This window comes from Micrasema longulum, unplaced genomic scaffold (assembly GCF_059751315.1).
Source record: "Micrasema longulum isolate JH-2025_06_02 unplaced genomic scaffold, ASM5975131v1 h1tg002202l, whole genome shotgun sequence".
Taxonomy (NCBI): Eukaryota; Metazoa; Arthropoda; class Insecta; order Trichoptera; family Brachycentridae; genus Micrasema; species Micrasema longulum.
The window spans coordinates 72483-86561 of record NW_028279365.1 but is presented as its reverse complement, the minus strand read 5'-3'; the positions used below and the strand labels follow the sequence as shown (position 1 = coordinate 86561).

At 32.4% G+C, this 14079-nt stretch overlaps 1 protein-coding gene across 2 annotated transcripts; it reads left to right on the top strand.

The window, feature by feature from the left end:
* The first annotated feature begins 321 nt into the window (after nucleotides 1–321).
* LOC148272748 (ATP-binding cassette subfamily G member 4-like) lies at nucleotides 322–13751 on the top strand. 2 transcript variants are annotated; one of them, XM_088239616.1, is made up of 8 exons: nucleotides 322–435; nucleotides 800–989; nucleotides 3619–3764; nucleotides 5562–6054; nucleotides 6537–6705; nucleotides 8987–9087; nucleotides 10996–11151; nucleotides 12758–13751. In XM_088239616.1, the coding sequence occupies exons 1-8, from the start codon at nucleotides 413–415 to the stop codon at nucleotides 13145–13147; spliced, it is 1668 nt and encodes a 555-aa protein (XP_088095742.1). In that variant the 5' UTR covers nucleotides 322–412; the 3' UTR covers nucleotides 13148–13751. The 2 variants fall into 2 exon arrangements, with proteins under 2 accessions (XP_088095742.1, XP_088095743.1); XM_088239617.1 differs by lacking the exons at nucleotides 322–435; nucleotides 800–989 and adding an exon at nucleotides 1433–1568 and having other exon boundaries at nucleotides 12758–13278.
* Nucleotides 13752–14079: the final 328 nt, after the last annotated feature.

Here is a 14079-nt window from a genome sequence, read left to right as displayed (position 1 = left end):
GAATATCTTAATCTCGCATACAACTAATTACTGTTTTTTATTTTGGTGTTCCAATCGGGAATCTAGCCCGAAACCTTCCGTGTGTAAGTTAAGTGTCTTCGCTATTACACCACTGAGGCCGTATTCCACCAATAAACGTCAGTAGATAAATTAAATTCATCATTCTCTTTATGTTTACTATTGGGGAGTTAAATCCAGTAGTTGTTTAGAAAGAGTGGGACGTACTGGAGTATATGAAAAAAATTATAAATATTGCAATTTTCAATAATCTAAATGTATCAAAACGGTTTCTTGAAGTAATTCCCACTTACTTTCAGGAACTCGTGCTATACTGAAAGAAGTTTCAGGATCTTTCCGGTCAGGAGAGTTGACGGCCATTATTGGTCCTTCAGGATCCGGAAAAAGCTCACTCATGAATATTCTTGTTGGATGCACGTGAGTTTACCTACCCTTATTACCCTACATTTACTTCCAGTGTGTGTATATCATAAACATGGCCACAGATAATTATTCCGTCAGATCCTCAGACTATAGTTAGAGAAGTTAGAGGGAATATAGCATGTGCGGTAAACATATGCACGAAATAGTAATAGTAAAAAGTCTTTCATTTATTAATATTTTCTGGAGAATGGAGACGTTAGTGTGTCTTGCAGTTCATAAAAAAGATAACATCTTTCTCCAGCACCGAATTTCAAAATCATCGAGCCAACACCTTTCTTTTTTCTATGTTTTCACTGCATGTAATGTAACGGAGAAGTACAGTTCTAAAAACTAGACTACAATAATAACTATGTTTCAGCTCGTCGAATGTTACTGGTAACATCCTTGTTAACGGAAGACCACGTGACATGCGCCTGTATCACAAGCTGTCCAGTTACATCATGCAAGATGATCTCATGCAGCCCTGGTTGACGGTTCTGGAGGCGATGGAAGTTGCTGCGAACCTCAAGCTTGGGTCAGAACTGGGGAAACATGAGAAAGCTTTGGTGGTAAGTGTTATTCCGGAATGTTCTATGATACAGTAGGCTAAAAAAAAAAGAATACTGGAAGATACTTTTTATATGCAGATAAAAAAAAACAAAGTTTTTACAATTTTTTGTATGAAAGCGGCCTGGCTGTATTAGCAGAACATAGAATTGACCTCACTGAACCTAATATCACCAATATATCATTTTCCCAAAATTGTGGACTGGCTGTTTTCTGGAAAACTAGGTTCAATTGTTGTGATTACAAAGACATTCTTACTTTAAAATTCATAAATTTTGACTGTGAAAAATCACCCTTTAATTATACGTAGAATAAATTAATAATAATACGTTTATGGTTTATATCATAAATTATTTATCATAGTGCTTCACGGTTAAATGAATTTACTTATTTGAATATTTTGCAATACTGTTTTATTTATTTATTGATAACTCGACAGTGAATATAAAGGTGTCCACCGTATCAAGAAAATTTGTAATGTGTTTTTAACATAGACTTTAGAAAAAATCTGAGAAATGCGGAAATTACCCATTTAGCATGTCTAATCGTGGTTTGAAAATAAATTCATCATTAATAAGATGGTAAGTTTACAGTAATTGGCTAATTTATATAGCGTTTTTGTGGGAAATCACCTCAAAGGCACTGTACAATTTTGTACTTACATGTTATGAAAATTTTAATGTTCATTCTAATACTGCGCATTAAACTCGCAGGTTGCTTACATACTATATTTATACAATAATCTGTTCTGATTTATTACTTGACTACAAATATTGAATTGATTCTAGCGTTCCTCAATTTTTCTTCTTTTCTCTATTTTTTATTTAAATATATTTTTATTGTAAAAGTTTGTTTTGTGTATCTCAAATGCACAATTTATTTTTTTACGAAAACCTTACTTAGTTTGTATATACGCAGTATATACAAACTAAGTAAGACGTCATTCTAGTTGATTTTACATATATAAATACTTGGTGGTACAAAAAAAAATAAGTTGAAGATAAAGCACTCGATTTTGACAGGTTTTGTCCTAGGTCGTATAATAGAAATATGGTTGACGAAAAATATGAAATATATAATTTAATGTCGGAAACATTTACGATATGAAAAACACTTATATTTAAGCTTATCACACATTATGATTCAAACATTTCAAATATATGCTAATTTATGTTGAATGAAATTATGCAATTTATAATAAAAATTTATCCACTATTTTTCAACATTATTGATTTATGCGAAATAATATCAAAAATAAGGATTAAATTTTAAAAATAAAAAATTAGATATTTAAAATTTATTAATATTATGTTAATGCTAAACATATTGAAGTTACAGTCGGTTGGATTTGTTTTATACCTTTTTTTTTTTTTTGAAAAAAGAAATATTTGCGTTCTTATGATTTACCCAAATATTTAATTTTGAGGGCCATTTTCAACGATTTGTAAATAACTCACTATTAGAAAATGGAATCAAGTTGGGGTAAAGTGGGATTTGAACCTCGGAACTTTGGTCCGTGAGTCCGAGACACTAGCCACCTGACCACAACCCGATATACCTAATTTTTATAATCGAAAAAAATAATTGTATTTAAAAATACTTTGGCTTTAAGTTTAATACAAAATTAAAAACAAATTTTCTTCACATTCCAATGCGGTGGTTTCCAACCTGGGAGGCGTGTTTTCTGGGGGAGGTGCGGACTAATGCCAGGGGAGTGACTAATTAAAATAAAAAAATAAAAAATTTTTTCATACTTAAGTTACTACAAATAAGTTAAACTTCACATTGTAATGTAATAGTAAAAATTCAGTAAATTAACGTTAATTTTTTTGTTTTCTTTTTACATTTTGATACATACATTCAACTCCATTTGAAAAACTACTGAGTTTTTAAAATATATTAGAAATGGTAAACAAATCAAACCTGTTGTTTTAAAACAGTTATTTATTCGAAACAGCTGAATCAGTTTCACGAAAAATAAACTGTAACTTTTTTTTAAAAGCATTAAAAGTTTTTTTTCGGAAACAGCTGTAACAGCCTCGTCAGAAAATTAAATTGTAAATGTAAAGAAAAAATAGTCAGAATATTAAATGAAATTGTTTTTAAAAACAACAATAAGTGGGCAAAATTGTGACCATCACCCCCTCATAAAAAATAAAACATTAGTCCGTATATATTAATCTGTTTCATAAAAAAAACATTTTTCCGTAATTGATTTTTGTAAAACTGTTCCAGAAATTGTTTGTACTAGACTTTTTGCATACATTGCTCTCAACTGTTTTTAAAGTTTCAGAAAATATTTTAATTTGTAAACCGTTAACCGTCACTGCTTCTTCTTTTAAATATCCGAAACGCCCATCTCTAGTCTATATTATTGTATCTATTTAAAATATAAAACTGTTGGGAGAGGGAAATTATTTTTTTTCAAGCGGGTGCACGAAAAAAAAATATTTTAGGGAGGCTAAGTAGAACGAAGGCTGGAAACCGATGTGCTAATGTATCGGTAGAACTTTGTTCTCCTGCGAAGCTTTTTGATTTGCAGTGCCAATTAATTGCCACCATAGAAAATAAAGCTTTAAATTTAAATCAAGTTATAAAAGGAATCATAATGTCGAAAATATATTTTTACAGGTTGATGAAGTTTTAACAACTTTAGGGCTCGCATCTTGTAAAGACACACGGACGGAACAGTTATCTGGGGGACAAAAAAAGAGGCTTGCAGTTGCCCTGGAATTGGTCAACAATCCACCAATAATATATTTGGATGAACCCACTTCGTGAGTAAAGTCGTCATTAATGTAAATCGAATGCCCTGAACATTAGTTAATAACAAAACTCATAAATTAATTACTCAACTTCAAATAAAAGAAAATACATACACGCGTGTAAAAATGACTAATTTTGTGAACAAGCGAAGACACGCTTGATTGTAAAAAAAACATTCTTATTTTGTTAGTAAACATGTCACTGTTTCTTTTAAGTCAGTTCCAACCTGAATTTTGTTTCCTTTTCCTGGACGCCTCGGTGCAATCAACATTGTTTTATTTTGTTTTATCAAATTTATTTTTTCGACCTAAGTTACCATTTATTATGTACTACAGGACCTGCGTTAATTTTTTTAAATTTTTATTTTATTTATTTCTTAAGTTAGCTTATACTAAAACTAATATAAACTATTATGTACATTTACATCATCTATTTATATTTACATTTCCTTACAGTAACTTATACATTTATTTTTAAATTCTTTCAGACACTTTTCATTCTTCATACATTCAGGCATCTCATCATACATTTTTAAACCCTTATACATCAAACAATTTTGCGACTCAGCTCTTTTCAATAATGGTAGTTTTATTTTATCCTTTTGTCTAGTAGCATATTCATGACAATTTTTGTTTAAGACAACTTTATCCTTAAAATATTTTGGTAATTTATCGTGAAAAAATTTATGTATAAATATCAACATATTAAATTTAAGTCTCCTTCTTACAGATAACCATTTTAGTTCATCTCTCATTTTTTTTACATTGCTATATTTATTTTTCTTAAGAACTATTCTCATCGCTTTATTTTGTAAAATTTCTAGTTTATTTAAATTTCCTTCGTTTGCTAAAAATAATATTGTTGAGCAGTAATCTATATGTGGAAGAATGATTGTTTTGTAAATTAGTTCTGCAGTATCTTTATTTAATTTATTTCTCAATCTACTAAGGAAAAATATATTTTTTCATATTTTTTTATTAACGTGTTCAAAATTTGCATTAAATTTCAATTTTGAATCAAGTATTATCCCCAAATATTTCATTTCATTAACCTTTTCTATGGTTTCATTATCAATAAGTACATTCATCCTTGGGTTTGACTTTTTCCTTCCTAACTCCATGTATTTTGTTTTTCCAACATTAAGCTGAAGTTTATTAATTTTGAGCCACTCAGATATTCTGTTTAAGTCCTCGTTTAATTTTTGTAAAGTCTCTGTATAATTTTCTCCCGCTATATAGATTAATGTATCATCGGCAAATAATTGTAGTTTGCAGTGTTTTATTATATTTGTGTATAATAAAACACTGTACACATAATAAAACACTTTTATACGATAATTATAATAAAGATACATATAAATATGTATGTAGATATGTATGTTTTTACGCAAAAAAATATCTCTCAAATTCGTCGAACAAATTAAAATCTTATCTCTGTTCTTTGATACACGATTTCGGAGCACGCAAGTGATAAAAAATAGTGTTTAGAAAAATGATATTGAAGAAAACAACATGAGCTACTTTATTAATAACATATGTATGTATCAAGTTTAAAAGTTATTGTGTCACGCTAGGTTAGGATGTTATGTAAACACGTACGTTGTCTAAAAATAATTATAAAAATTATAAACAAACCACCCCTTTGTTTTCTTGTTGAAGTAGACAGAAGTATTTTGTTTATACACGTACGTCGATCATTCCGACTTTTAAAATGCCCAAATAGGTGTTAGATCGTAATATTTTACTCCAATTGAACTAAATATAATAACTATTAAAAAAGGCGAATGATTTTTATTACTATTGTTACAGTGGACTTGATATAGTATCTATAAAACAATGCATATCACTTCTCAAAATTCTGGCTAACTTTGGAAGGACGATCATTTGTACCATACATCAACCGTCTGCATCCGTCTTTACTCTGTTCGACAATGTTTACATCATTGGAAGAGGAAAATGCGTTTACCAGGGAGCTCCTTCTCTATTGGTGCCTTTCTTGAGCAAGATTGGCTGCCATTGTCCAAGGACCCATAACCCTGCAGACTTCGTAATGGAGACGATTCAGACAGACGGAGCCAGCACTAAATTACTATCGGCTGCTATAGGCAATGGCAAAAAGTGCTTCTATCAGGAAGGATCCTCCGCCATGGTGATTCAACAAATCCATAAGGTGTCGAGACTCAAGTCCACCGAGGAAGAAATTGATGTAGTTAAACAGATTGGCACAGGATACCCTACGTCATTTTTTACGCAATTCCGAATCATTTTGAAAAGGATGATGATGCAAAAATTTCGTAATACGGTGAGCATATATTAAAAAAAAAAAAAAAAAATTTAAATAAAGGTAATATATCAATAAAGGAAAAAAATATCAAATTGTTGCAAGATGTCATATAATTTTTGTTTTTTTTAAATTATTATAATGGTCTTATGTTTATACGAGTATTTGATATGTATTTATTGAATTGAATTATGTTAAGCAGATTTCATGTTTTTTTTTGGGTTGTTATGTTTTGACAATAGCATTTCTTGCAAACGCGACGCCTGAGCTCAGCGGTGCTATTCTGAACCGCTCTCGCGCCCGTAGAAAACACTTTTGTCTCGCGTATTTTGTATATAAATAATAAAATGATGTGACAAAAGATTGCGCAGAAAGGTAACTTTAAGATAGTTTGCTCCATATTCCATCCCATACATTTTATACCTCATTGTTTAGTAATGACAATGAATAGAAAGTAATTAGACTAATTATATTTTTTATAAAACATATTTCTGCATTTTCAGACCTCATTGTGGATACAATTGGCTCATCACATGGCATCCGGCATACTGTTGGGTGGTATTTTCTTTGGGATCGGGAACAATGGATCATTTCCCATAGCCAATTTCAAGTACTGCCTAAGCATCATTGTTTTCTTTATGTATACATATGTCATGTTCCCAATATTACTATGTAAGTATTCCTGAAGTTTTATAACAATTTGTTTATTTTACCTCTTACAATCTATTTATTTTTAACGCCCCACAGCTTTGAAGCAAAAACATTAAATGTTTACTTTGGTAAAGGATGAAATATTAATTTATTTTATATCAGAATATGTCTGAACCAATTATATTTCCTTACCCCTAACTAAGCAAGCCTGTAATGATAAAGAAAAAAATAGTTTAGTATGTCATTTTTACATAAAAAAATATGTGTTTTGTTTTATAATTGAAATCTTCTAATATACCTACATTACTACGGGTACTCGCAAAGGTTTGCCTTCGACCTAATAAAGCTCAGCCGAAATCAAGGGATGGTTATCACTAGAATCCCTTTTTTAAAAATTTCAATTTTTCATTTTTTTTTTTTTTAATTCAATTTTTACATTTTCAAATTTTATTTATTCATATATATGTACATTACAAAATAGAATATCTTAATTCATACATATGTAAATAATTAAAATAAAAGGTTAAAATTAGGAATATATAAAAATAACGCAGAAGTATACATAATATAATATGTTATAAAAGTAAGAGAATCTTAAACGAAAATCTCCCTCAGTAACATAAAAAATGTCCATGTCCAAAGTAATATTGTTCAACATAGAGATACCCCTTCCAATAGGCATAACCATTGGCAGGTTGGTCCTGTATATTGGAATGTGAAACAGTCTATGCTGACGCAGTCTAAAGTAAATTTCCGGAACACAAAAGCTAATGCTCCGTATAATTTTAGGGTTGTCAATAATACCGCGCAACAATCGAAAGAAGTGCGTAACTAAATAAACATTCTTTCTGGTCTTCAAACTGCTCTAACCAAGCACACCCTGGAGGAACTCAGTAGGATAAAGCTATAGATAATATCCGAACTCCCTCATGTAGAGAAACCAAAGAAATTTCTTCTGAACCCTCTCCGCTATAAGAGAGTACTTCAACTCACACGGTCCCCAAATCATCGAGCCACTCTCGAGTCTACTTCGCACCAACGAGTTATAAAGAATTCTCAGTACTCGTGTACTTCTAAAAACCCTGGCAGTACGCAAGCACCTAACATCTTCAACGAACTATTACAAACTGTTTCGATCTGATCATGAAATGTCAGAGAACTTACAAAAGTTATGCCTAGATCTTTAACATTCGAAATCCGCATAAGATTCTGGTCGAAAAAGCGGAAGAAAAGCGTTTTGTGGGCCCTGCAGATTGAACAAACACCTTGCTAGAATGAACCTTTCCGAAACTTCTAGATGTAGGTTCTGCAGTGCAGATGAGGAAACACCTATACACATTATATGTGAATGTGAGGCTTTACATCATAAAAGGATCCTCATCCTCGGGGGAGCATTGGTTAAACCTGAGAATGTTAAAGAGCTCGCCCCTCACTTAATAGTCTGATACTTTACGGATCTGGGCTTGGAGGGGGAGATTTAGCAAAATGTAAACTCTTGCTTTGTGTAAAATGTAAACACATCAGCCAGGTTCTTTATAAACCTGGGTTGGGAGGGCGAAAAATATTCACGGGGACCCGTCATAATATATTTTCACAGGTCGCAGTGACGTCAGGAGCTTGAATAGCCCCGACCCCCACGAATAAGAATAGAATATCTAAATTTATTTCCATACTCTTAATTTTCTCAAATCGAACGGCTTTGGTAGGTAGGAAGAAATTGCCTTATATATATATATATTTTTTTTTATCAATATTCCTACAGAGATGAGGTAGAATTTTTTTCAAATTCAGGATTATCGATATTCGAGCGTTTACAGGGCTTATGACCTGTCATTGGCTGGGTTGAGTGGCCACTTTACGTACAACATTCCCCATTCCGCTTATTAGCGAATATCGACACTGGTATCATTTTGATTCTTGTATATACATATCTTATTAAATGAGAAAGCATTCACTAGCGTGTTGGAGCACCATCTATGTATTGATATTGAAGTTAAGTAATACCTACTTCCCCTCGGGAGAAATCCAGATTTGTGTATGTACAAAAATACACATACCAAAAATAATGTTGTTATATATATAATTACATGCCAGCCGTTTTATGTATGTAAATTGGATACGTTTATAAAGTTTTTAAATTAATGAATAAACAGACTAACTCACTTTTGCATTTATAATATTAGAGTGGATTAATGCACTATGTCAGTTGAAAGTCATATTAGCCACAACAAATAAATAAATTAAAATCAATAAGAACTGGATGAATAACGACTTGATATTAAATGGGCTTACTTTTTTTTAGATCCTAACGAGCTAATCAATTTACAAAGGGAATACTTCAACCGGTGGTACGGTCTAAATGCTTATTACTCAGCTCTGACAATCGCAGGATTACCGTTTATTGTAAGTTATTTTATTTTATCTACATATGAATATGCACATATTCGACATTGATTAATTTAAATTATATTTATTACACGTGTTTCGGGACCTGGCCGCGAAACATTCCTCATGGTAAACTTTAAAAAAAATCCTAATGGATTTTTTCCTAGTACTCATTCTTTTCTCCGTGTCTCGGACTGGCATCCCTTGCACAAACTTATGCTTCAGAGGAACGTACCGCGGTATGGCCTTGAAACATCGTGTATATTTGTTGTCTTCTAAACTTTATGTCCGAGTGAAGCAACCCAGAAAGATGTTATGCTACTGCATAGCTAATATTTGCAGAATATCGTCTAAATCCTTTTCATAATTATTTTAACGCCTTGCCTTGTTTTTCTTGTTAAAAAAATACAACGATAGGTAAGCGGTGCCAAACAATGTTAGTGAATAGGTACTTGAACATTGTTTTTCCGTCGCTCTCTCGCAAAAGCGTCCCGATACTGTGCGAAAAAGACAACTGGACGTCGGAATGATTATACTTAACTAAAATCGATGTTTCGTTGTCCCGTTTTCCGCACCTCAAAACTGAACCAATTTTCTTGTTTTTTTTAGAAAAAGTATCAAAATAAAATTTTCTTTTTCGGTACTTTTTGCCTTTTCAAAAAATATTTACCATATTTGAATACCGTACGTCCGAAGACAGCAGACAAAACTGGTTGCTTTTAAAGGTTTTTCGGGTGGTTTTAGTTCCCATAATAAACAATTTATCGATAAAATAAAAACCATAGAGACACGCCAATGATAAATATCTGTGGCGTGTAAAAATATCATTGCTCTCGTGCCATAATCCAGGGAGAAAATACGAGAATACGTTTATATGAAGAAAAGCGAGACCGCGTTGCCTTTTAATTTAACTTTTTTAAAATGCATAAATACCGGGTGTTCGATAGCATTATTCAAATAATGAAATACGTATTTTTTAATTATTTTGTGCAGAAAATTGTCGTGCGATATTTTTGCCACATTGTGTTAAACAATCGTCGGGTCGTGGTGCTGTGGGAAGCGCGTTTGCCTTGCATGCAAGATTTCTCGGGTTCGACCCTATAATACTATTATATTTTATTTTTTATCATCATGCCTTATAGATTTTTTTTTGTTTTTGCACCACAACAGACCAGGAGGCCTAATTACAGTGATGAATTACATCACAGAGCACCCGGGCTTGAGAAAAATCACATTTTTAATTTTTGTGTTCTCACCGGGAATCGAACCCGGAACCTTCCGTGCGTGAGCCAAGCGTCTTGACCACTTCACCACGGAGGCCGCCTATAGTCCCTGGACTGGCACCTGAAGCGTAAGACTGATCATCTTACCTTCATGTAACAAAAATGATCAATTAGGTGCGGAAAGGGAATGATGATGATGTGTTGAAATGCCTCCAAAGTATTTCCAACTGTCGAAGAAACATGAAATATATTAAAACAATGTTTTGCTTATTTTAACGAAGCGCAAAATATGTACTAAATACTTTTTTCGGTTTTTTTAATATTTCAAATACGCGTTCCCGTTAGTTTCATGGCGGGTGAATCTCAAATGAACTTTCTAGCAACAAACATCAGCATGTAATCATCTGTTTGTTAGAAAATGCACTTCTATTGCATTGAATGGTGTAAACCTGTGCTACAACAATGATTTAAAATGAAATTTGGTGTATATTTTGGATGCAAGCACCGAAATGGTTTGAAACAGAATTGTCACTTGATACTATAAAGGGTTAACATATTTTGATAGCACAGTTCGTGTACAGGAAAGTCGTTCTTCTAAGGAAAATGCATTACTTAATTAATATGCATGTAAAATTGTACAGCATCAAAAATTGTTTTCATTGATATTTATTATTATTTTAAATCAAAACTGTTACTTTTAAAGGTACTGCTTGGCTTGATATGTGTGACCACGACATACCTCATGTCAGGTCAACTTCTGGAGCTCGATAGATTTGCTATGTTCAGTTTCGCTGGCATCCTGACTGGATTGTGCTCCGAGGGTTTTGGGATTGCAGTGGCCACATTATTCAATGCTCAGGTATTTAAAAGACGAAAGGTCAGATGAGTGATATTATCAAGTTTCGTGAAAATGTTTTTTTATATCCTAAAGACATTGCGTCGATGGAACCGTTCATTTACTAACCGAAATTGGTGTATTAAACCATCACAAGTCTTTTATTTTTATAATTCTTATTTTCAAAAGCTGTCAGAGTGGTTAGGAAATAATAGCACTTACGTTTAAACACATGGAGTAATAAGACACATGTAACCAAAATACTATAATTATTTATTGAATAGTTGTCTTATTAAAAATGTCTCATTAAAAAATATATTTTTATCTGAACAAAATACAGTAAACAGTTTTGTGTGTGAAATAGAACAAGAACCCTGGACGAGTGTTTTCTACTCGATGACTACTTTTATGTAAATATCCTGAATTAAATCAAGTGGAGATAAGTCCAATTCGAGGTGTACTGGTCTACTGTTAATGTTTAATTTTTTTATATTTTTTTTATTTCAATTTTTATTTTTATAATAAACATAAGTGATAAAACAGAGTATTAAAAAAATAAATCACAATTACATAGCAATTAAATACAAATTAATAGTAAAAATAGTAAACAAAAATCTCACAAAGGCATGGTCTGTTCGTGGGTATACAAGAAAATGTTAATTAATTTTTGCTCCTATGATAAATAATGGACAGTTATAATATTTTTGTATAACATAAGAAAGAAAAAATAAAATATTCTGTAAAAGATAATATGGTTTTTTTTATAGTAATTAAAAAAGGAAATAAAAAATATCTTAAAAAAAACACAAAAAAATCCTTATTATTAAAGGGCAACAAAATATATCATGGAAAAAAGAGTTTATATCTTTAGTTTGAATCCAGGATAGAGCATGTTTTTTAAAATAAGGAATATTTTGAATGTTTTAAAAATTTAAAATTTTTGAGCCTATAAAGTATACATGTGCGAGCCTCGTTTTACAATGTGGTATTTCTAACACACGATTCCCTCGTTGATTTGATCTATTTGAATTACTTGTAAATAAATTTTGGTTCTTAAATATATATTTTAAACATTGAAAACAATATATTTGTCTTAGATCTAAAAGTTTAGCTTCTTGGAACAATTGGAAAGAGGGAAAAGTGCGATTATTGTGAAGCATTATTTTTAATATAAATTTTTGAACAGTTTCTAATGGTTTGATATAATTGTTGTAAGTTCCCCCCATCCAATTATTTCATAGGGAAGCAATGACTGTACAAGTGCATGATATACCATTTTAATAGTATTTTGCTGGGCGTAAATACTTAGTCTTTACCTGCCATATTTGAGTCTCGGGTTCAATTCCCGTAAGGATGGACATAGAACGGTATTTTTGGTTTTAATGTTTCACCCCTGGAGTGAATCTAAAGAGCCTTCACGAATTAAATTATCTAAATTACTCGGGTGCGGATAGGGAAATCAGGAAAACATTATTTTTAGCATTGCCCTACACCCAAAAACATTCTTGGTGCAATATGTTAGTTCTAACCTGGGAGGAATATCAACTCTGGTGGTTCCATGTTCTTTCTTAATCGCTATTGATTAGATAATTAAAACCTTTAAAATTTCATTGGTAAGTTTTATTTTCAGAATGGTTCCATTGTCGGTCCTGCCATAATAGCTCCATCCCTCGCTCTCTCCGTGTACGGCGCAGGATTTGGTCCGTATATAGAGACGGTTATGGTGATCCTCATGCGGCTGTCGTACCTTCGCTATGGGCTGGTGGGGCTGGCTGCTTCTCTCTACAACGAGAGGGGTCCCCTGGACTGCCATCAGTTTTACTGTCACTACAGGGACCCGCGGACCCTAATGAGAGACCTGGGGATGAGGGACGCTAACTACGTCATGGAGATGGTCGGCCTACTCGGATTCACAATTTTCTACAGAGTTGTGGCTTATTTATTTCTCAAGAGTAAACTACAATCGGAGTTTTCTAATAAGATCAAAGAAAGTGTGTCCAAACTATTGCGGCGAAAGTAGTTAAAAAATAAAATATGTATGTAATAATAACGTCGTATCAAGATGCGTGGAAATAATTATGAGAACGTTGATGCTGAATTGTTAACAAACAAAACTGTAATCAAAATGAGAAAGATTAGTTCTACCAAAAATGTTTCATCATTCTTCAGTAAAAAAAATTTTCTTCTTCTTTTGGTGCCATGTCGGGTCCCCCCGACGTTGGCGACCGCTGCAGCGAAAGCATTTCTGTACCGCGCTACTTTTACACTCCGCAGCCAGGACGACTGCTTATTGATGTACTCGCCGTAGTGATTCCTGGGAAAATATGACCAGAGTCGTCTCCCGTTGCCTTCTCTGGTGGTATTTCTATCGGGGTTACCTTCCTTAGCTGGAGTCGCCAGAAACTCGCCTTTCATCTTTTCGTTATTTGCTGTGATCACACCGTCTTGAGTGTGACCCCATTGACCAGAGTTCGCGACGTGGGCGCTAACGAGTTGGGCTAGTCGGTAGTGTTGCCGGTGGAATGCAACTGGATGTTCACAGTATTTTATATAGTAGAATCACACCCTTGTAATGCGACTCACTGCGATCCTACTGACAGTTCGATCCCTAATACTTCTATAAATGTCTAAAAAAATATATTTTCCTTTCCACTATCTCCTTGTTTTGTCCATATTTATCTTATTTTAATATAAAGTATATTTATTATTTATATAGTTTAAACTTCAAGCCGTCGTCGCTTTATTACAGTAGTATTTAGTGAATACATATAATTGGATGGCAGGCCCTACTATGTATACATTTTATATAATTATTTTTTTTTAAATATTCATTCAACCTGTACATCTGTTTGTATTCGAAATAAATAAAATAAAATAAAATAAAATATAAAAAAACAACGAAAATTCAAAAACATTTTTAATCTACGTAAATAGGCAACTAGCAGATATAAC

Coding starts and splice junctions, on each gene's coding strand:
- LOC148272748 (XM_088239616.1), top strand. CDS start 413: ATGAATATTCTTGTTGGATGCAC. Junction 3,765..5,561: donor TATTTGGATGAACCCACTTC/GTGAGTAAAGTC, acceptor CTATTGTTACAG/TGGACTTGATATAGTATCTA. Junction 11,152..12,757: donor CCACATTATTCAATGCTCAG/GTATTTAAAAGA, acceptor TTTTATTTTCAG/AATGGTTCCATTGTCGGTCC.